General features: G+C 39.6%; 1 protein-coding gene across 1 annotated transcript in view; it reads left to right on the top strand.

The window, feature by feature from the left end:
- The window catches only part of LOC129730306 (protein sax-3-like), a 360,003-nt gene that overhangs the window by 320,793 nt on the left and 17,514 nt on the right, over positions 1-21,696 (top strand). The window contains exon 10 of the mRNA XM_055689524.1: positions 3,020-3,197. Coding sequence (XP_055545499.1) covers positions 3,020-3,197 — 178 coding nt within the window. The remainder of the gene's footprint in view (positions 1-3,019; positions 3,198-21,696) is intronic.

The raw sequence follows: 21,696 nt of genomic DNA, 5'->3' as shown, positions 1-21,696 counted from the left end.
CGATATTAACTAAGATATGACTGACATGATTATTGACTGATAGTTGACTTGGGTCACACTCAATATCATTTTGAAGTGAGTGAGAGTGAAACTGCTGTTGGATCACTTTCATTTTTCTGTGTCGAAATTTCACAACACTGGTGGTCGCTTTATGGTCTCAGGGCATCATCATCTTGATTCCAGAAATACCCAAATTGCCTGGTGTTTGGTAATATTTTGTTGTTTTTAAGAAACCTGAAGTCGCGTTTTGGAATCCAAAATTGAGTATGGTGTCGTTTTCCAATCTTTAGGTATCATTTCGATGACGGAAATACACATTATAGGGGGTTTTCGAAGATTTTACGCTGTTTTCTAGAAACCGGACGTCGCCATCTTGGAGCTCAAAATAGCGTCTGGGCCATTTTCCTATCTCTGGGCATCATCCCGGTTTCAAAAAATACCATATTACATATTTTGATACAATTTTGTATTTTCTCATTTGCTTTTGGTAACAAAATTGAATCTGAATGAGTTATAATAACAAATCATGAAATGCATGCATAAATGGTGTGGCTTTTATTTAGGTTTTTTGAGCCTATCTGCGAAATACCAGATTTCTAGAAGTAGGATTGTCCTTTGAAGAAACCATTTTTTCACCTTTCCTTGTGTCACTAGTTGTTCTCGGGTAATTCCTGAACAAAAACATTGTTGTTAAATACATTTTTTCGTTACAGTTACAGAAAATTATCGCATACTTTTGCCCTGCAGTTTATGCGAACTTTTGTTCCACAATGATGTTTCCAATTGGTTTGATTTTTATGACAAACGTCAAAATATTTTCGGCAAAACAAATTCACCCTACAAACCACAATCATACAAAAGTTTTTTAGGTATGTGTGTTATGGTTTATACAGAAATGTTTCCCATGTCATAAATCGCGTATTTACGAGAAAATCGCGTAAATAATTGTGTAAAATTAAATTATTTGCGTAAATAAAGAACTCAATGTATTTGGTCTTAATTTGCATCCTAAAGCTATTTAAAGATGTCTAGAATATTTGATCATTTATATCAAGCATCCATTTCTAACAGCTAGAATGTTACTGCTTAACATTATCAATATAATTGAGCTCACACTAAAACACAAGAGTCTTTCTCTCGAAATTTTGTTTTATTGGAACAAAAATCAGTTTTGAGGTTCACCATAGTCTTATAATGAAAGCGTATGCAAAGTTGCTTTCAAAATTACTCTGTTCGAGTCCGATCGATCCGTCATCTAGAGCAAAATTGCTCTAATTCTGAAACTATTTTCAATCTACAGAATTGCCTTTGCTAGTTAAAACTTAAATCCAAATCTAGCGCCTCCCGAAGCCACTAATTTGACGCTGCCACTTGCCTCGACAAATAAATTATTTGAACTGCGCAAAAAAAACAGCCAGCTCAAACATCAGTTGAGCAACCAACGAAATTCAATTTCACTCTGTTTTTATTCAGTTTGAACAGTGTTTTCTTTGCCTGTTTTAATGACTATGTGCTTTTTGTGTCCATGGCTTGGCACGACAAATCAACTGGTTTTCCACGAATTGCATGGCTCCCATTTTATCGCTACGTCTTTTGCTCGCACACTGCATTGTAGCAGCACATTTTTCCTCATCACATATGTTTGCTTTTTGGTCTATTAAAAAAAAAAGCAGAAAGAAAAACACTGCCGGAAAATGTGCAAAATAGACGTTAACTGTGCATTTTAGCTGGCATCAGCTTCAATAATATTGTTTTATTCCTCTAGCATGCACCGTGTGTTTGCTGAGCTGAATGAATTCGGTTAGTTGCATTCGGATAGAAGTTAGGATGATGGTTATTCTGGCTAGCGGAAATTAAGTTTTGTTTTTTTGCACTTAAAAATTAATGATAGGTACGTTTATGACTTGCACCGAGAAATGATTTGGTGGCATGAACTTAAAACTTCCATAAACTTTTCGTCATCACTAGTAACTATTCATGGCAAAAGTCCAGCCCGTCTAATATCCAACGAGTTGAAATGGCACAGCCTTAACAAGCCTTGTTTTTTTACCAGTTCATACTTCCGGAACCAGTTGTTTTACTCTCCTGGTGGCAACCGCATAAATTCTATGAAGTCATCATAAATCTGCCCACTCTGCTGGTTTTGACACAGAACCGCTTCAACCTGGTTAAGCGCCAGCAGTTGGCAGTGGTGAGAAAGTGTTGGGGGAAGGGGTTATGGTGTAGACATACCGAGTGAAATAAAGCTCACCTAAAAAGTTGCAATAAAACGCCAACGAAAAGTACACATCAAGCTGGCATAAAAAGGAGACTGGACCTGGCATATTTTTTTCTCTCCGCTAATAAAGAAATTCATATCGTTCGGGAAGCAGCAAACTAGCGTGTAACATCGAGTGTAGAAATATCATAATTCACCGCTCACATTCAACGGAAATGCTTCGGGCAAAACTAAAAAGCGTAGAGTGGATGAAAATAAAAGCTCCTAAAGTGATATGCATGCTTGAGAATGATGTGCAAACGGACAGGTTTTAGTTTTTTTTTGCTGTCGTTTTTGCAGACTGACTCGAATCAGCTCATATATTATGCATGTGGTTGTCTGGATTCAGAATTGTAATAAAATCAAGTTAAGAGTGGTAGAGCTAGTGGAAAATAAAATGACGCTGAAAAACTTCATAGGAATGGTGGCATTAGAGTTGAAGTAATTGGTATAGAGGATGAATTAAAACACTAGCTTTGCTGATTTTTCTACAGGTTAATATGAACAAAAAAAAAACGGAATGTAAAATTATTCCACCTTGTGAAAAAGTGTCCATCCTCTTGACATGTCATTTTCACAGTAATTGGCACTGCGTTAGAATACAAAAAGGATGCAACCCCATTCACCCCTGATGTTTCAGACAGAACATTTATCAAACATTCAGCAGCTCTGTCCGCCGATGTTAATTGTTTGCTGGACAAAACCGAAAAAAAAAAACAAACAACCACGGCTGAACATTTTTCTTTTCTTCATTAACGACAGGAAATCACGCAATCGGAACTGTGCGTAAATTCCCCACGCTACCACTGAATCCGAATGGCGTCTGGATCGATCCCGGTGGCGGTGTTTGGAGACAAGCATCGGAAGTTACCAAGGAAGCAATCACGGACTACGCGGCGGTCTCCAATGCTCCAACATTACCGCTACCGGACTATGAGAGGTGAGTACAGAATCTTCTAGTTTTCTACGAAAGAGGATAGCTAGTGTGTTTTGATCAACCTTTGATTAGTTATTAGTATATTGACAGATGTGGTCAATCTAGAAGGATTTTTAAACAACATTTAAGATTGAGGATTAAAATTTCAAAACAAAGATAAATCCTCTTTTTAGGTGAATTTTTGTAAAAAGTTTCTCAACACCTGTACATTATTGCTTCCGGGCAGCCATAAAGATATCTATCTTCTCCTCACAAACAAACAAAAAACATTACATCGATATTCTACGTCTCTTAACTTCTTGTGTGAACTTCGGAGTGAAAGTTTACTGCGTCCAGTTTGCAGTTTCAGCCCACAAAAACCCAAAACTCATTATTTTCGAATTTCGCCCTGCGGTTCTGTTTGATGCACAACTTTTAATGACACCTTCGCCGGAAACCACAATCCCTGTTTCATGATACACACGTAAGAGAGAGCACCAGGCAATGTCGGCGCAGTTTTCCTGGGTCTGTCTGCCTTGCAGCCCGAGCAGCACTGTGGTGATAATAGGGAAACAATCGCATTGTAACGATGAAAGTTTTCCCCACTCGCCAATTCTGCTTCTAGAGTGGTACCAGTCTAGTATCGCCATTAGCAGGTATTAGACGTTTTGTCTGTCGCCATAATAGGAATTGGTTCAATTCTAAATGTTGAAAATTTGCACCATTACCACCGCCACTACAAGCAACAACAGCTTTATTTCTACCTAATTGATGTTTTCGCTTTTCCTGCCATAATGCGTAGAAGTTATTCGAGCCTGGAGTTCGGAGTACGTTTGATAATTCTCGTTAAACATTAGTTTAATTATAAGCAGTGGGACCATTGCCTAATTTTTCGTTCAACGTAATCTAGATGAGTCCGAAAAAAATTATTCTTTTTCAAACATTGAAGGACTATGTTCACAAGCATTTTAACTCTTTTCCCGTTCTTGACTATTAAAGCGGATAATTACAGTCTTTAGTTGGTATACAGCAACTCGTGCCTTTTGCGCTTAGCCACTCGACAACTGCAGCCGAAGAGCGAAGCGCTAATAAGTAGCCGACATCAAGCCATAAAATTTAATTAGCTTTTTATTCGCCCACACCAGCCTACAAGCGCGCCGGTGGAACCGGGAAACCATGCTCGATACTAATCAGAAGAGAATCCTCCACGACCAGTCGGGAATAAAACACAGCAGTTCCAGACAAAAGTGTTAATTTCGTATGTGTAGATGTGGCAATTAATTTTTATGTTGTACATTTAGCACCGGCACTGGAACGGAGCTCCGTGATAGCAAAGCGACATGAGAAAATATTACTGACACCGTCTGCTAAGCAATCTGAAGTCTGAGTCCAGGAACGGTCTGACTGAATCGTACCGGGCTCATCGGGTACCACGTGAAATGTAATTAACCCGTACATAATTTTAATTTGGCGTGTGAATCTCTTCATCGTTTAGCGCAGTTATGCAATCCGATTGTTCCGCGTTTGAATTGAGTGCTGTTTTCTCTGTGCTAACCGGGCAGAAACATAAAACTAATTAAGCACATTGGCCTCAGTAACTTCGAGCTGGTGTCGTGACAAGTTCATGTCAGCAACTGAACTAAAAGTCTCCCGCGTTCTTAACCTTCCACCCCGGAAGGGAAACCGCCACCAATAAACATTATTTAACACTCCGCCGGAAAGTTCAAAAGGACAAGTAGTCCGGAAGAATGGCGTACAGTAGGTCAGCTGGAGAGGGGAAACACTGTGCCACTGATTGTAGCGTTTAGATTTTACTATCATACAAATTGTAACAGCTTTTGTCACGTATTCGCCTAGAATATTGCGGAGAGCATTCCAAATTGGTGCTTACCGGCCGCGCGGTGGCAGCACACATTTGGCATTCTCTTCACACATCCATTACGTCTTTTGTACGTGTAATTGGAAGTCGTTCCCACTGACACGTTTCGCTTTTCACATTCCATAAATCGAGCGAGGCGCGTTGTTGTAGTTTTCCCATGTTTTGAGAGTATGAAAACTATGAACACTGTGGCAACTGAATGATAAATATTACATAATAAAGATTTTTTAACTCGGGAGGGCTGTTCATTTTGTCGATGATCGATGATATTTATTTATTATTCATTACCTGGCTTATCTGAAAATTCAATAAGTAGTGTTAAGATGATGCAACTAAGAACTAGAGGTCAGGTTCGAAAATTCAAGAAATGTAGGACCCTCATAATTTAAAATAGGGTATCGAACGTCTTCGTCAGTGGTTTTCTTCGGCCCCCTTTTGCATAGAATTGCTGCAGAAAAACTGCCGAAAAAACCACTGACGAAGACGTTCGATACACTATATAATTAATCAAATTTAGATAAACTTTGTTCATAAGATCAGATGCACTGTAAACAGCTGGAATCGTCCCACTGATGACATGAGTTATTTATATAACGATATTTCTGTGTTTGAATAAATGAAAGTAGTGAAAAAATGAGAAAACCATTCTGGCTAGTTCATATTGATGACCCCTGAGGCATCGATTTTTTTTTTTAAATCTAAATTAATCCACCTTGTGGTGTAGAAACCTTTGTTATACTAACTATAATTGTATACTTATTAGGCTGCCTATAATCGCATATCAGTCCCATCTTCATTTTCATCAAGTTGAGAAACAGCAGGTAAAGGTATTTTTCCTGCTTAAGTTATTTCAACTGTTGAACGTGGTTTATTCCCATATTTTCGACATGATATGAGCCGTTGCGAACCAGAGTGGTCTATGTGCCATCGAGCAAATTGTTCAGGAGAAGCAATTTTTCCGAAAAATCTCTGAATAAAAGTCTGTTCAACGGATTCTTTCAAACAAAATGTTCTAATATAAAGGTTATGAAGTGGTTTAACATTGGGATACATAAAATTAACAGTTTCTTTGCGAAATCGGTGATTTTATCTCACCAATGTACATAGACCACTCTGGCTTCATATATATATTCACTGGAATCCTCGAATCGTTTCGGAACAGAGTGGTCTATGTACACAGTAGTCTATGTACACAGTAGGGCTACGCCAGTCTGAACGCTTTATAAAACCAAGCGTCAAGAATAGCCAGCAATTGCGTAGTTTAAATAAAAAAGGACTAAGAACAATTACCGGACTGTTTACAGGACACTGTCCAACTAAGCATCACCTGAAACAAATTGGTCAGTCAGATGACGAAATTTGTCGTCTCTGCGGGTTCGAATGTGAAACCGCAGAACATTTGCTCTGCCACTGCAGTGCACTAATACAGCGCAGAATAAGAGCCTTTGGAAAAGGAACTTTGGAGCCTTTTGAGGTCTGGTCTGCGAATCCTAATGAGGTAATACATTTCATACGAAATTCAGTGCCTAATTGGGAGAAAGGGTGCGATATGACAACGACGATCACTTCCATCAATAGTGATATGTCTCATTCTGTGCCGAACACGCATCAGTACTGGACGTGTTTGGTGATCGGTCCGATAGAGTATAAAACAAAAGACGTGTGAACAAGTGTTGGCATTGTTTGCCTGGTCGAGTGAAATAAATCCGGGTTCAAGGTCGTTCCTTTGTGCAACTGTTTCGCATCGTGACTGCCAGCTGGTGCGTAAGCCGATTTGGCTGCTGGCTGGATTGTGCTACAGCAGTGGACGAGACACAAACGAGGAAAAAGAAGAAGCCATCAGTGTCAGCGAGTCGTATCGCTGTGTGGAGTGATCTCACACCTGGCTCGCTGCTGGTGGCTGTTTGGTGCTGCTGTATTGGTGCTGCTGGCTGTAACGGCTGCTACTTCGAACGATCGGACAACCAACCTTACTGGAAGGGAGAAATAAAAAGGTACGTGTTCTTGTCAGCGCTAGTGCGCTAAACATAGCGCGATGGATGTAGATCCCTCGCCTCCCGCGCCACCATCCCCGAACCCCTCTGACCCTGACCCTTCTGTTACCCCCTCCCCTGTTCATTCTTCAGTCCCCCCTCGCCCCAGGCTTTACCCAGACGGAGCCCAGGGCAGCTATACTGTCTATTTTCGGCCAAAGGCGGGACCGAAATCGAAACAGTTGAACCTCTTGCAGATTTCTAAAGACCTGACGAAGGAGTACAAGGGCGTGACCGAAATTTCCAAGGTCCGGCCTAACAAGCTCCGTGTCGTGGTCGGTAACCTGAAAGAGGCCAACGATATAGCTTGCTCTGAGCTCTTCACACGCGAGTATCGCGTTTACATACCCGCACGAGACGTGGAGATCGACGGTGTCATAACCGATTCGAGTCTGTCCGTCGAGTGTATACTGCAAAGTGCCAAAGGGTGCTTTAAGAACAAAACGTGTCCCGAAGTAAAGGTGCTCGACTGCAAGCAATTGCGGTCAGCATCGATCATCGGTGGCAAAACAGTATACACTCCGTCAGACTCGTTTCGAGTTACGTTCGCCGGGTCTGCACTACCAAGCCACGTCTCGATCCACCGGGTTCGTCTCCCTGTGAGGCTCTACGTGCCCCGCGTCATGAACTGCCTGAATTGCAAGCAGTTAGGCCATACAGCCGCCTACTGCTGCAATAAGGCACGTTGTGGCAAGTGTGGGGAGTCTCATGCGGAAGATTCTTGCAGTGTTAACGCTGAAAAGTGTATTCACTGCGGAGAAAATCTGCATGAGCTCTCGACATGTGCGGTGTACATGCAGCGCAGGGATAAAATAAAACGGTCTCTCAAAGAGCGTTCAAAGCGTTCCTACGCTGACATGCTAAAGAAGACCGTTACCACTTCTCCCGTTACTTCGAACCCCTTCGATCTGTTGCCCTCTGAGGAAACCGATTCTGACGATTCACCAGCGGGAGCATCTTACGCCAATCCTGGGGAGTCTAGAAAGAGGAAAAATATTTCCTCTCCTAAACTTCCCAGAAAAGGTCCTAAGATTTCTCAAAGTGAAATGAAAGTTACAAACAAACCAAACAGTGCTGCGGAAAAACCGAAGCAAACTCCTCCTGGGCTGGCAAATTTAAAGTCCCAGAAGGAGTTCCCAGCACTGCCAGGAACATCTAAAACCCCAGTTGCTCCTTTTACACTCCCAGTTGATGAAACAAACTCTGGATTAGTGAAATTTTCTGACATTGTGGACTGGATTTTTGAAACTTTCAATGTACCCGATCCAATTAAAATTTTTCTTACAGCATTCCTCCCAACAGTTAGATCATTTTTGAAGCAGTTGACTGCCCAATGGCCTCTCCTTGCAGCGATTGTATCCTTCGATGCCTAATTCAACTGCGTATATGAAGGATTCTATCTCTGTCTTACAGTGGAATTGTAGAAGTATTTTACCAAAAATTGATTCGTTTAAAGTTTTGATAAATAAAAACAAATGCGATGCATTTTCCCTTTGTGAAACTTGGCTTACTTCAAATATTGATCTCAACTTCCATGATTTTAATATTATTCGCCTTGATCGAGACACCCCATATGGAGGAGTACTTTTAGGGATTAAAAAGTGCTATTCTTTCTATCGTATTAACCTCCCCTCGATTCCAGGCATCGAAGTTGTCGCATGTCAAATGACAATACAAGGTAAAGAGCTTTGTATTGCCTCAATATATATTCCTCCCAGAGCACAGGTTGGGCAACGGCTGCTCTTTGATTTAATAGAACTTCTTCCCTCGCCACGTTTGATTTTGGGAGACTTCAACTCTCATGGCGTGGCTTGGGGTTCCCCATACAATGATAACCGCTCCTCTTTAATCTATAACCTTTGCGATGACTTCGACATGACTATTTTAAACAACGGTGAAATGACACGTATCCCGAAACCTCCAGCGCGCCCAAGCGCTTTGGATCTATCCTTATGTTCGACGTCGCTACGGTTGGATTGCACATGGAAGGTAATCCTCGATCCTCACGGTAGCGACCATCTGCCTATTCTTATTTCAATCACTAACGGGTCAACTCGCATGCGACCAATTGACATTCCGTATGACCTCACACGAAATGTCGATTGGAAGTTATACGAGGAAATGATTTCAAAAGCGGTCGAGTCGATTCAACATCATTCACCACTTGAAGAATACAACCTCCTCGCGGGCTTGATTCTCGACGCCGCGTTGCAAGCCCAAACGAAGAAATATCCCGGCGTAACGATCAAAGAACGGCCTCCCACTCCGTGGTGGGACCAAGAGTGCTCCGATGTCTACACGCAAAGATCCGACGCTTTTAAGGCCTACCAGACGGGAGGTATACCTGGCGACTATTTACGGTATTCGGAGCTTGATACCAAGCTTAAAAGCTTGGCTAAAGCAAAGAAACGTGGATATTGGCGTCGGTTCGTGAACGAGACGTCGAGGGAGACATCGATGAGCACTCTTTGGAACACAGCCCGAAGAATGCGGAATCGCGTAACGGTCAACGAAAGCGAGGAGTCTTCAAGTAGGTGGATATTTGATTTTGCCAGGAAAGTATGTCCGGACTCTGTTCCTGAGCAAAATATTGTTCGTGATGCGTCTCCGGGCCACGACGCGATAGAATCACCTTTTACGATGGCAGAACTTTCAGTTGCCCTCCTGTCCTGTAACAATAACGCGCCTGGATTAGATAGAATCAAATTCAACTTGTTGAAGAATCTACCCGGCAATGCCAAGAGGCGCTTGTTGAACTTGTTCAATAAGTTCCTGGAGCAAAACATTGTACCGCAGGATTGGAGGCAAGTGAAGGTGATCGCCATCCAAAAACCAGGGAAACCAGCTTCTAATCACAACTCTTATAGGCCGATTGCAATGCTATCCTGTATCCGGAAATTGATGGAAAAAATGATACTCCGTCGTTTAGACCACTGGGTCGAATCAAATGGTCTACTATCAGAAACTCAATTTGGCTTCCGCCGTGCCAAAGGGACGAATGATTGTCTTGCGTTGCTTTCAACAGATTTTCAGCTGGCGTATGCTCGTAAAGAACAAATGGCGTCTGCGTTCTTGGACATTAAGGGGGCTTTTGATTCCGTTTCTATTGACATTCTTTCGGGTAAACTTCACCGACAAGGATTTTCTCCAATTTTGAACAATTTTTTGCACAATTTGTTGTCCGAAAAGCACATGCATTTTACGCATGGCGATTTGGCAACTTTTCGCATTAGCTACATGGGTCTTCCCCAGGGCTCATGTTTAAGCCCCCTTCTTTACAACTTTTATGTAAATGACATCGACGAATGTCTGGCAAATTCATGCACGATAAGACAACTTGCAGACGACAGTGTAATCTCTGTTACAGGAGCCAAAGCTGCCGATTTGCAAGGACCATTGCAAGATACCTTGGACAATTTGTCTGCTTGGGCTTTACAGCTAGGTATCGAATTCTCTCCGGAGAAGACTGAGATAGTAGTTTTTTCTAGGAAGCATGAACCTGCTCAGCTTCAAACACAATTAATGGGTAAAACGATTTCTCAGGTTTTGGTACACAAATATCTTGGTGTCTGGTTCGACTCTAAAGGCACCTGGGGTTGTCACGTGAGGTATCTGATGAAAAAATGTCAACAAAGAGTGAATTTTCTTCGTACAATAACCGGACAATGGTGGGGAGCCCATCCAGGAGACCTTATAAGGCTTTACCAAACAACGATATTGTCTGTTATTGAATACGGGTGTTTCTGCTTCCGCTCCGCAGCAAACACACATTTGATCAAACTGGAGCGAATACAATATCGTTGTTTGCGTATCGCCTTAGGTTGCATGCAGTCGACCCATACGATGAGTTTGGAGGTTTTAGCTGGAGTACTACCATTGAAAAACCGCTTCTGGAGCCTGTCTTCTCGTATTCTAATCAAATGTGAGGTCTTGAACCGTCCCGTGATTGAAAATTTTGAAAGGTTAAGCGAACTTAATTCTCAAACCCGTTTTATGACATTGTATTTCAATCACATGTCCCAAAATATTAACCCTTCTTCGAATATTCCAAATCGTGTCGACTTATCAAATACTTCTGATTCTACTGTGTTTTTCGATACATCCATGATAGAAGAAACTCGTGGAATCCCGGATCATTTACGCGTGCAGCAGATCCCTAAAATTTTTTCCAATAAATATCGAAACATCAACTGCGACAATATGTACTACACTGACGGATCACTTCTTGATGGGTCCACTGGCTTCGGTATCTTCAATAACAATTTAACCGTCTCCCATAAGCTCGATAATCCTGCTTCTGTTTACGTCGCAGAATTAGCTGCAATTCAGTACACCCTAGGGATTATCGAAAAAATGCCCACGGACCATTATTTCATCTTTACGGACAGTCTCAGTTCCATTGAGGCTCTCCGATCGATGAAAGATGTTAAGCACTCTCCGTATTTCCTGGGGAAAATACGGGAACATCTGAGTGCTTTATCCGAAAAATCTACTCAGATTACCTTAGCGTGGGTCCCTTCTCACTGCTCGATACCGGGTAATGAGAAAGCGGACTCTTTGGCTAAGGTGGGCGCAACAAACGGTGATATTTATGAAAGACCAATTGCCTTTAATGAATTTTTCGCACTTGTACGTCAGAATACGATCATCAGTTGGCAAAATGCTTGGACCAGAGGGGAATTGGGAAGGTGGTTACATTCCATAATCCCCAAAGTATCGACGAACCCGTGGTTCAAGGGGTTGGATGTAGGTCGGGATTTCATTTGCGTGATGTCCCGGCTTATGTCCAATCACTATAGATTTGACGCACATCTCCGTCGTGTTGGGCTCGGGGAAAGTGGTATCTGTGCCTGTGGTGAAGGTTATCACGACATAGAGCATGTGGTTTGGTCATGCCCTGTACACCGTGACGCCAGGTCTAAATTAATAGCTTCCCTGCAGGCCGAGGGTAGACAGCCGGCTGTTCCTGTTCGTGATGTCTTGGCGAGCCGTGACCTATCCTACATGTCCCTTATATACGTTTTCCTGAAATCCATCCACGCCCCAGTCTAGTCCCGTTTCCCTCCGTCTACACCCAACAAAACGACAAGAACACGTTTGAACCTTAAGCACAAAACCAGCAACCAGACCCCACACAACAGAACCAGGACCCAAGGACTACGAGCCTCTGTCCCAACTCACGACATCGTGGCTCAGCAGAACGAATCCATACATGCCATTCGACGATTATCAGACGACCATTGAACAACAAAACACCGATTGGAAATCCCATGCTAGTTTTAAGTTAGACTTAATTTCAGCTCGTAGTCGGCAGCGAGGATAAAAAATTTGCTTTAGTTTTTAAGTCATCAGATATAATTGGCGCCGTTAAACATTAAATTGTATTTGTGCCGTGTCAAATAAATGTTATGTGAAGAAAAAAAAAAAAAAAAATAGTGATATGTCTGCCACGAGTACCTAGACTAAAGAAAAGGTATACCACAAAAGATCAAAACAATGGTCGCAGTGGTCCAAATCTTACATATATATATATATACACAAACCTGGTAAAAGTCAAAGAAAAAGACGGTAACTCGTATAAAATGGCTAGTGTCACAGGTTATATGGTACATATAGCATTTCACATGTAAGATGTCACGTGTAACATTACGTGTAACACAAAATGTTACATATTACATAATATTTTAAATGTTACATTTTTTGAGTTACATTACGTGTAACATGTTACATATTACGTGTGACATGTACAGAACAAGTGATATGTTACTCATCACATGTAATATGCTACATGTTACGTGTTACATGATAGTATTACACCGATTTATGTACATAGACCACTCTGTTCCGAAACAGAATGGCCATTCTGTTTCGGACGCAATTTCAACATGGTATAAATTACCTTTAAAGTTTGAGTTTTTGAAATATTTTTGATCTCCCAAGTACAGTTTTTTGTGTAGATGTGGAATATGCAAAAAACTCATTTTCGAAAAAAATGGTCTTTAGGTCACTCTGGTTCGCAACGGCTCATATAATGAGATAGACATTTACCATAACTGGGACTGGTATGCGATTATAGGCAGTAGGCCAGTAAATCACAAATTGATAGCGTACGTAAATCCGTAAATCCAATTTCAATTATGAATAAAATAAATTCAAAAGATAATTTTCAGAAGGTGAACCAAAGACGATCTTTGAACTATAGCTTGACGTGGTTTTCGCAAATATTATGGATGTTATTACTAAAGTATATGAGTCTTATTTTTTTCAATCGAGAATTAATTTTTAAATGCTGGATAGAAGCAACATATTTTTTTAAATAAACAGAAACAGTAAACAGTAAATAGTAATAGATAACAAAGATGCTGATTTCATACTAGAACAGCAAATATGTATGTTAGTTCGAGGCAGTTCTAATTTTTTAATTCCCCATAATCCAGGTTTGAATACCGCATTCGACCTAGAATTATGAATCAGCATTAAGTCTTTATTTACGAATTGAAGCAAACTTCTACTATCCTCAGATCAGCATTACAAAGAAAAAAATATAACCATTGACGCGACATTTGAGAGATTTGGATTTTCGGAGTGTAGACGAGAGCATTATTCTTTTCGAAGGCCTAGGCTGTACGATAAAATCCGAAATAAAGACTTTATAAAACTTCCTGCGATAACGAGGAATGGAATAACATATTTGCACTTTGTCTTGAATTAGAAACCAACAATTATATCGTAGTGTATCATATCATGTGTATCGTGTGGTCCCCGTGGCTCTGTGGTTAGTAGGGTGGTTTACCGGTAAAACCAAATACCGAAATACCGGTTTTGGAGAGGCGAAAAAACCGGTATTTTCGGTATTTTTCTTTAAATTAAAAAAAAACTTGTCAGAATAATCATAAATCATTGTAAGGCTAGGGATTGCTACCCACTTAGGTAGGCGTTACAAATCACATGACGATGTATATAATAAATACATTTAGACAGAAGCAACATTGAATATTAATTTACCCTTACCTATTTATCAATTTCTGTTATCTTTTTGCTTGTTCTGCATGGACTTAGACGATGTGTTTATGTGTATCGGTAATATGTCAAAAAACATCATATTAATAAAGCAAAATATTTATTTTTTAAGTAGAACAGCTAATCTCTTTACACACTCATACTCACAGAGGTTTTGAACCTACCAGTTTAACAACAAATTATGAAAATCAAACTAGGCAGTAATCACAATCATTTCAGCGAAAAAACGCAAGTCATTATTCATTTTGTGCTATTTAAAAGTAAAACTAAAAAAATAATAAATAAAAATAAATTTGGATTAGGAATTTATTTCTTGTTGATACAAAGTGTTTACAGGAAGAAATAATCAACCAATAAAGAATTTCATCCTAATAATTGTTGATCTTTGAAAAAGTGGAATTTAAAAGCTGTAGCATAGTCGAAGCTTCATCGCTCGTACCACAGCGGGATTTTATTAGCAACTAGCTGAATGTTCTTGGATTTGCTCGTGTTAAAATTTCTGCTTTTTTATACTTTTCTATATTTTTATATATCTTTGACCTACTTCTCATTTCAAATTTATTTCTATTTTAGTTACAAACTTGTTCATAAGCCACATTTTTCGTTTCTACATCAGGAGCTAAAACTAATAAAATAATTATAATAACAAATAATTTAAACGGAAGAAGTATTCACCTTCGATTTCTTCGGATTCGTTAAAAGCAAATTCTGGTCTGATCGTTCTTCATTCATATACTCTTCTCAACAGTTTCAAATATTGTTTTTTTAGGAATTTTAAAGTTATTTACTAATTTGAAACTAAGTTTTGCGAAGTGAATGAAAATTGAAACAAAAATCTGTATGTTTTACCTTTTTTATACTAAACAAAGGTTATAAAATCGGTCGAAAAACGCAAAATAGATCCAAGATCCGGAGGGCCGAATGGTACACACTAAGGTCTCTTTTTACGCGGGGGATGCGTCCCAAATTTGTATGGGCCCGCGTAAAAAACGACGTAAAAAACCGTCCTAAAACGTTCAAATATCATTTGAATATGATAGTGGTCAATCTAGAGACCAAAATGCAATATTTCAAATTTTGAGTATTTACACCAAAAATTGTGAATTTTTTTGAAAACTGATATGTGATTATTCGTGGCCTAAAACGGAAAATGTGATTGAAATGAGGTCGATATCTTGTACCGTTTTTGAGTAATGGAGAAAAGCAACCCGCGTAAAAAAAAACGCGTAAAAAGCGACCTTACGGTATACCATTCGACTCAGTTCGAAGAACTGAGCAATGTTTATTCGTGTGTATGTGTGTGTGTATGTGTGTATGTGTGTTTGTATGTATGTTGTCTGTATGTATGTGCCGCAAAGAACTAACGCACCTTTCTTACAGAACGCAATAACCGATTTTAATGATCTTATACGCAAACGAAAGCTACTGTGCTCCCCCAGAATGCTACCGAGTGGATTTTTGATTAGTGGCTTAGATTTTAAAATATTGATCAAAGAGTATTTTTTATATGAGACATTTAACTTTTAAGGCACAATTAATGGCACCGAGAACCATGTGTTGTTTACCAATTTACTCAGATCGACGAATTGAGCAATTTGGGTATGTTTGTGTATATGTGCCTGTACGTATGTATGTGTATGTCCTTTTCTCGATTCCGAAGCTTCTGCCTCACTTCTTATAAAATATATATTCAATTGTACGTTGAACCTAGATTTGCGAAGAGTAAGAAACATTTACAGCTTTCGGGAGCCAAGCATTGTAGTAAAATCTGATACCACAGTGTGCAAATGTAAAACAATTAACGATGCAGATATTTTGAAAAGCTTTACCAAAGATGTATAGACCTATTTACGTACGTATGTGTTAGTGCCACCCGTTGAGAAAAACACAAATAAATCGCTGTTTTGTTGCAAAACAAAACTGCAATGCTACTTTTTTAACAGCTGGAAATTTTTCAGTTGAATACTTATTTTATGTTTTAAATTTGTGACGCGGAATCTAAAGTAGCTGATGAACGTAATTGGCAAAACAAGAGAAAAGTGTTGAAGCAACTCTACATGGCTATACACGTTTACTAGTGCGCGCAGGTGAAAGGTCACTTATCTCTATGAATGATACAATATGCTCATGTAAGATATAAATATTGCTTTCTAATTTAAGACTAAGTGCAAACAGAGTATCCATGCTATTCCACTTCTCGTTATCGCAGCAAGATTTAAAAAGTCTTTATTTCGGATTTTTTCATACAGCCTAGGCCTTCGAAAAGAATAATGTTTTCGTCTACACTATGAAAAACCAAAATTCTCAAAGATCGTGGAGAACCTTCATTTTCCGATAATGCATTTGAGATAGAATTGAATTGGCAATTTTCATCAATAGCTAATTTTTTTCCTGTATAATTCTGAACTATATTTCGAGAGCAGGTTTGTAGAAGTTTGCTTCAATTCGTAAAAAAAACTTGATGCTGGTTCATAAATCAAGGTCCTGCGATTACTGAAAATAAAGCGAATAAATAGAACCGCATTAAACTAACATACATATTTGCTGTTCAAGTGTGAAATCAGATGTTTTCCCACTGTTCGATTATTTAAAAAAAAAAATTTAAGTTGCTTCTAGCCAGCATTTAAGAGCCAGTTCGCGAAGACCGCAACTAGGTCTTGTTTCGAGGTTCTCCAAACGAACTGAAACTTTCAGGGTTTGTTTATCTTTATAATAGTACAATGTTTTGCATAATATCAGACTTCTTGGAAAGGGGTAAGTAGGGCAAAAAAACACGTCAAAAATTGATGTCTAGAAACTGCTTAAAACGTAAAACTGTTATTACTTTGTGTAAACTGAATTGATTTTAATGACAATTGGCATGTTTATTCTACTCTATGAAGGGAACAAAATGAGAGATATTGGAAGTTGCTTTCGAGAATACATGATGAGATATTCGCATTTTACTAAAAAATGAAAGTGATTTTCACAGCAGTTTTTCTCTTGCCAACAGATCTAGGATAAAAATCCAAATAATACGTTTTGTAGTGCAAGTCAAGAGCTTTCATTTGATATATTCAAAAAATGCGCCGTTATAAAGATGCGTGAGAAAATCCAGTTTTTCTATAACATGTTTTTGACCATCATTTCGAACCCAGTGTGCGAGAAATGAAACTCCGTTTTGTGTCGTTGTTCTTCCATTGGGCTATAATTTTCAGGTTATGTTTGTTTCTGCACTAATGCAATAGTTTGTAGAATTTGAAATTTTTGGAAAAGGGGTTAGTGGGGTAAACAGGCTCTTCAAAATCTTGTATTTAGAAACTGCTTAAATTGATACTCTGAACAAAGTTGGAATTTATAAAATTGCATGCAGTCACTGTGACATGGTTTACATTTGACAAACTAAACGTAACCTAGGGATACGTTTCAAAGAACATTTCGCAGAAGTGACAAAAGCAAGTAAAGTTTCAAAAAATGCCCCACCACACCTTTTCAAATCAAAAGTGGCTGAACATATTTTTAACGAAAAACATCCACTAACTTCGGATAACATTCACCTCCTCCGTCCCGTTAATAATTTATGGAAATTAGACGTAGCTGAAGGTTTAGAATTTTATAAACAACACTCATGCACGCTTCTCAATAAAGACGCAGGTAATCACCCCTCATGGCTATTCAATCTGCTTCCCAAAAACCCCAGACATGGTACGGTAAACAATCGACCGCATGATTCCCTACCTAACTCCAATTAAGAGTGCTAAATTTTCATTTTTTACCTACTACAAATAAAAAACAGGATTTACGCTTTGCTCTTTACCAGTCCACATAAGCACTGAGGAAGACTGTATGTCACAGTCGAAATATATATTTGCGGACTGAATTTCAATATTTATTTCCAAAAAATTTAGTAGAGTATAACGGAAACCGATAACTATTTCTTTGATTTCTCAATCACTCTGCTAAGACGCTCGTTATAGATTTTCTAAATGAGTTTCGAAATTATGTTCTTCGTAATTCATTGAAGTTTTTCAAGCACTGTTAAATTTATCCAGTGTTGTATGTGGAACATATACCACAAGCGATCAAAACAATGGTCGCAAAGGCCCAAATCTTACAAAAAAATATCGGTTTTTTAAAAAGTCGGTAATACCGACCACCCTAGTGGTTAGCGATGTCGGTCGGCTAGCTCTCCCACACGGTTGTGATATCGGGTTCGATTCCCGATCGAGTCGAGGATCTTTTCGAGCTGGAAATTTTCTCGACTCAGCACTGGGGCACGGTGTATCGTTGTACTTATCCTACACATGCAAAATGTGCCAAAAACAATATCGATAACGAATTCTCTCAACTAATCTAGTTGATCGAGACCGCTATTAGCCCCAAGGCTAACGTGCGATATTGTTGTATATTGTATCATATCATAGGAATAAGTGACTTTCCACCTGCGCACACTAGTAAACGTGTATAGCCATGTAAAGTTGCCTCAGTTTCATCCAAACTACAAATGATCGCATCGTAAAAGCTTCTTATTTTTCGCAAATCTGTGTTCAACATACAATTGATAATATATTTTAATGAAAGTGTGGACGGAAGCTTCGCAAGCAAGAAAAGAAGCTAAGTAAACATTGCAATTTGCTCTAAAATTAATTTGTTCGCACCAGTTAAGACGCACTACGAAGAGTGTAAAAATTATGCAAAGTTGTCGATGATTGTTGCTTTCCTTTGAGAAATAAATAGCGATACGAAAAAAGAGGGATAGAAAAAAAGAGGGATAGAGAAGAAGGAAAAGCATGGAGAGAGAGATAAATTACCCAGAAAGTGAAATATCCCATGTCTAAAATATACTTTGGTCAAAACTCTACAGTTCAAGCAACCAATAAAAAATCGCACTCAGTATGATTTTCAAAGAGCTCCGGGGCTTTCATTTGAGCATGCGAACATCAAAATCGGAATATGTGTACTGTAAAAAGGGTGTTTTTTTGTTATATTTTTTTTGTTCGATTTTGATATACTACACATATAAACAACATATTTACACATCTATACATACAGGCACATTTTCACATACATACAGAAATTATTCAGTTCGTCGATCTGAGTCGTTTGGTATACAACACATGGCCCTCCGTGCCATTCATTTTGCCTTAAAAGTTAAATGTCTAATATAAAAAATACTTTGATCAATAATTCAAAATCTAAGCCACCAATCGAAAATCCACTCGGTAGCATTCTGGGGGAGAACAGTAGCTTTCGTTTGCGTATAAGATCATCAAAATCGGATATTGCGTTTCGAAAGAAAGGTGCGTTAGTTTTTTGCGGCACATACATACAGACAACATACACACACACACATACACACACATACACACGAGCAGACATTGCTAAGTTCGTCGAGCTGAGTCGAATGGTATATACGATTCAGCCCTCCGGATCTTGGTTCTATTTTGCGTTTTTGGACCGATTTTATAACCTTTGTTTAGTATTACAAAGGAAAAATGTTATTTTGAGCAATACTTGACCTATTTCTCTGCCAGAGAGTGAAAATTTGATCCGTAGTAGCGTGTGCTTGTGTGAAGCCCATCTGATACTGCCCTACGAATTCTTTCGCTAAAGGAGATAGACGGCGGAGTAGGATCTGGAAGAGAACTTTGTAGGAAGCGTTTTTTTTTTATTCTCACTTATTTTCCGTCGGTCTAGTTCCGCCACTGTTGTGGCCAATCTGTAGGAAGCGTTGATCAGCGTTATGCCGCGGTACTTGCTGCATTGTAGCCGATCGCCTTTTTTATAGATGGGGCATACAACTCCTTCCATCCATTCCTCCGGTAGTCTCTCTTCCTCCCAAATCCTAGAGATTACCCAATGGAGTGCCGTTGCTAGTGCCCATAACTCTCATACTAATGAGAAATACACGCAACAACTTGAAGCGGTACTATCCACGGCGTAGGAACTTGGTACTTGCCTCTCGAGAACAACTAGTATAGGATTTGCACAGATATCAAGAAGACCGCGGCGACGTCACTAGGAGTGAAGGCAAGCTCTATAGGTGTGGTAGACAGTAGAATTTGAGAAGAGGAAAAGCTACTAGACGAGTGAATCGTCTGCCCCATCTACAATATCAGGCGATAAGCTGAAGTGCCGCAATTACCGCGGCATCTCGAAATCAATGGTTCTACAAAATCTTAGATCCTGTTTCTCCGTCTATTATCTTTAATCAGGAGGTTCGTGGACCAAGCAGGCTTATGGTCTCCCAAACCAGATCTATTCAACCCGACAGATTGGGGTGCTCCGTAGCCGCAAGGTGACAGAATCCGCTTCAACAAGCGGCTAGTCGTGGGTTCGAAACTCAGTTGAATTCGATGCTAACGGACTTTACATGGTTTTTTTTTCCTTCTCTTGGATGGTTGATCTTTCTCGGTGAAAACTCGCCTAGTGTTTTTCACCGTGAAAGATCAACCATCCAAAGAGAATAAAATTATACGGAGACAAAAAACCAAATAAAAGGACTCAACATGGATTTGTTCTCAGGCTCCTCACTTACCCTTCCTTTACGAGGAAAGGGTTTCATTCCAGGGAATTGTAACTGGCAATAACATTGGCGAAGGCAGCGAGGCTCGACGTACTGAGCGTAAAAAAGAAGGGTGAAAAACATACACAAGCACGAATTATAATAATCATATCACTTGCTCTTAACAGTGATAATGCTAATAATAGAAGTGCGGAATACAGGAAACATCCGGGCGATATCACAAAAGATCAAAAGTTCCAAGTCGCAGTGATGAGTCCATACAGGAAAAAAAATCCGACAGATCGTACCGAAATGTCGCGAACACCTAATAATTCATAATTTACTTCATGACGTTCTACGATACAGTCGATCGAGGACAGCTACGACAGATTATGCACGATAACGGCTTTCCGGATAAACTGACGCGATTGATCAAGACCATCCTGGGTCAAATGATGTGCTACGTGCGTGTTTCGGAAATACTCTGGAGTCCCTTTGAATCACGGGTAGTTCTGTACGAAATCGGTAGTTCTGTACGAAATCGATACAACAACGTCTCTTGTGGAGGACCCTAACACTCTTGAATTTCTCGAATGAAAGCAGTTGTGGACTGTTTACGGTGAAGTACAGACGGAGAATGGCGAAGGCGTGTGAACTATGAGCTGCATGCGCTACTTGGAGAGCCCCATTGCACGAATGTCGACAACGCTGTGAAATCGCTTCTCTTCAGCAACCCTACCGGTACTTGAAATAGAGGGCCGCAGCGTTTACGATGGCAATTTCGGCATAAAATATTACCGAGATTAAGGATATTTTGTGCCAAAACTTCAGTTAGGTAAACCGAAATTTACGAAAAAATGTGACAGCTGTCATTATTTTTTTTAACCGAGCACTCAGTGGTGCCGTTCTCGGCAAAAAATACCGAGTCGCGGAAATAAATGTAAAGTGTGTACATACGAACTATTGAAACTCTGAAACATCAAATTCCTATGTAAATACAGTGTTAAATGTTAATAAAGTCTTAGTTAGATTTTTGTTAAGGTTCTAAATATTATATGAAAGCCGTTTTAACCTAGCATGGTGGCTGCATGAAGGACAGATTTGTTA

The sequence above is a fragment of the Wyeomyia smithii genome, chromosome 3 (assembly GCF_029784165.1).
Source record: "Wyeomyia smithii strain HCP4-BCI-WySm-NY-G18 chromosome 3, ASM2978416v1, whole genome shotgun sequence".
Lineage (NCBI taxonomy): Eukaryota > Metazoa > Arthropoda > Insecta > Diptera > Culicidae > Wyeomyia > Wyeomyia smithii.
Note: the sequence above shows the minus strand (reverse complement) of the source record. Positions and strands in the feature narration are given on the sequence as shown.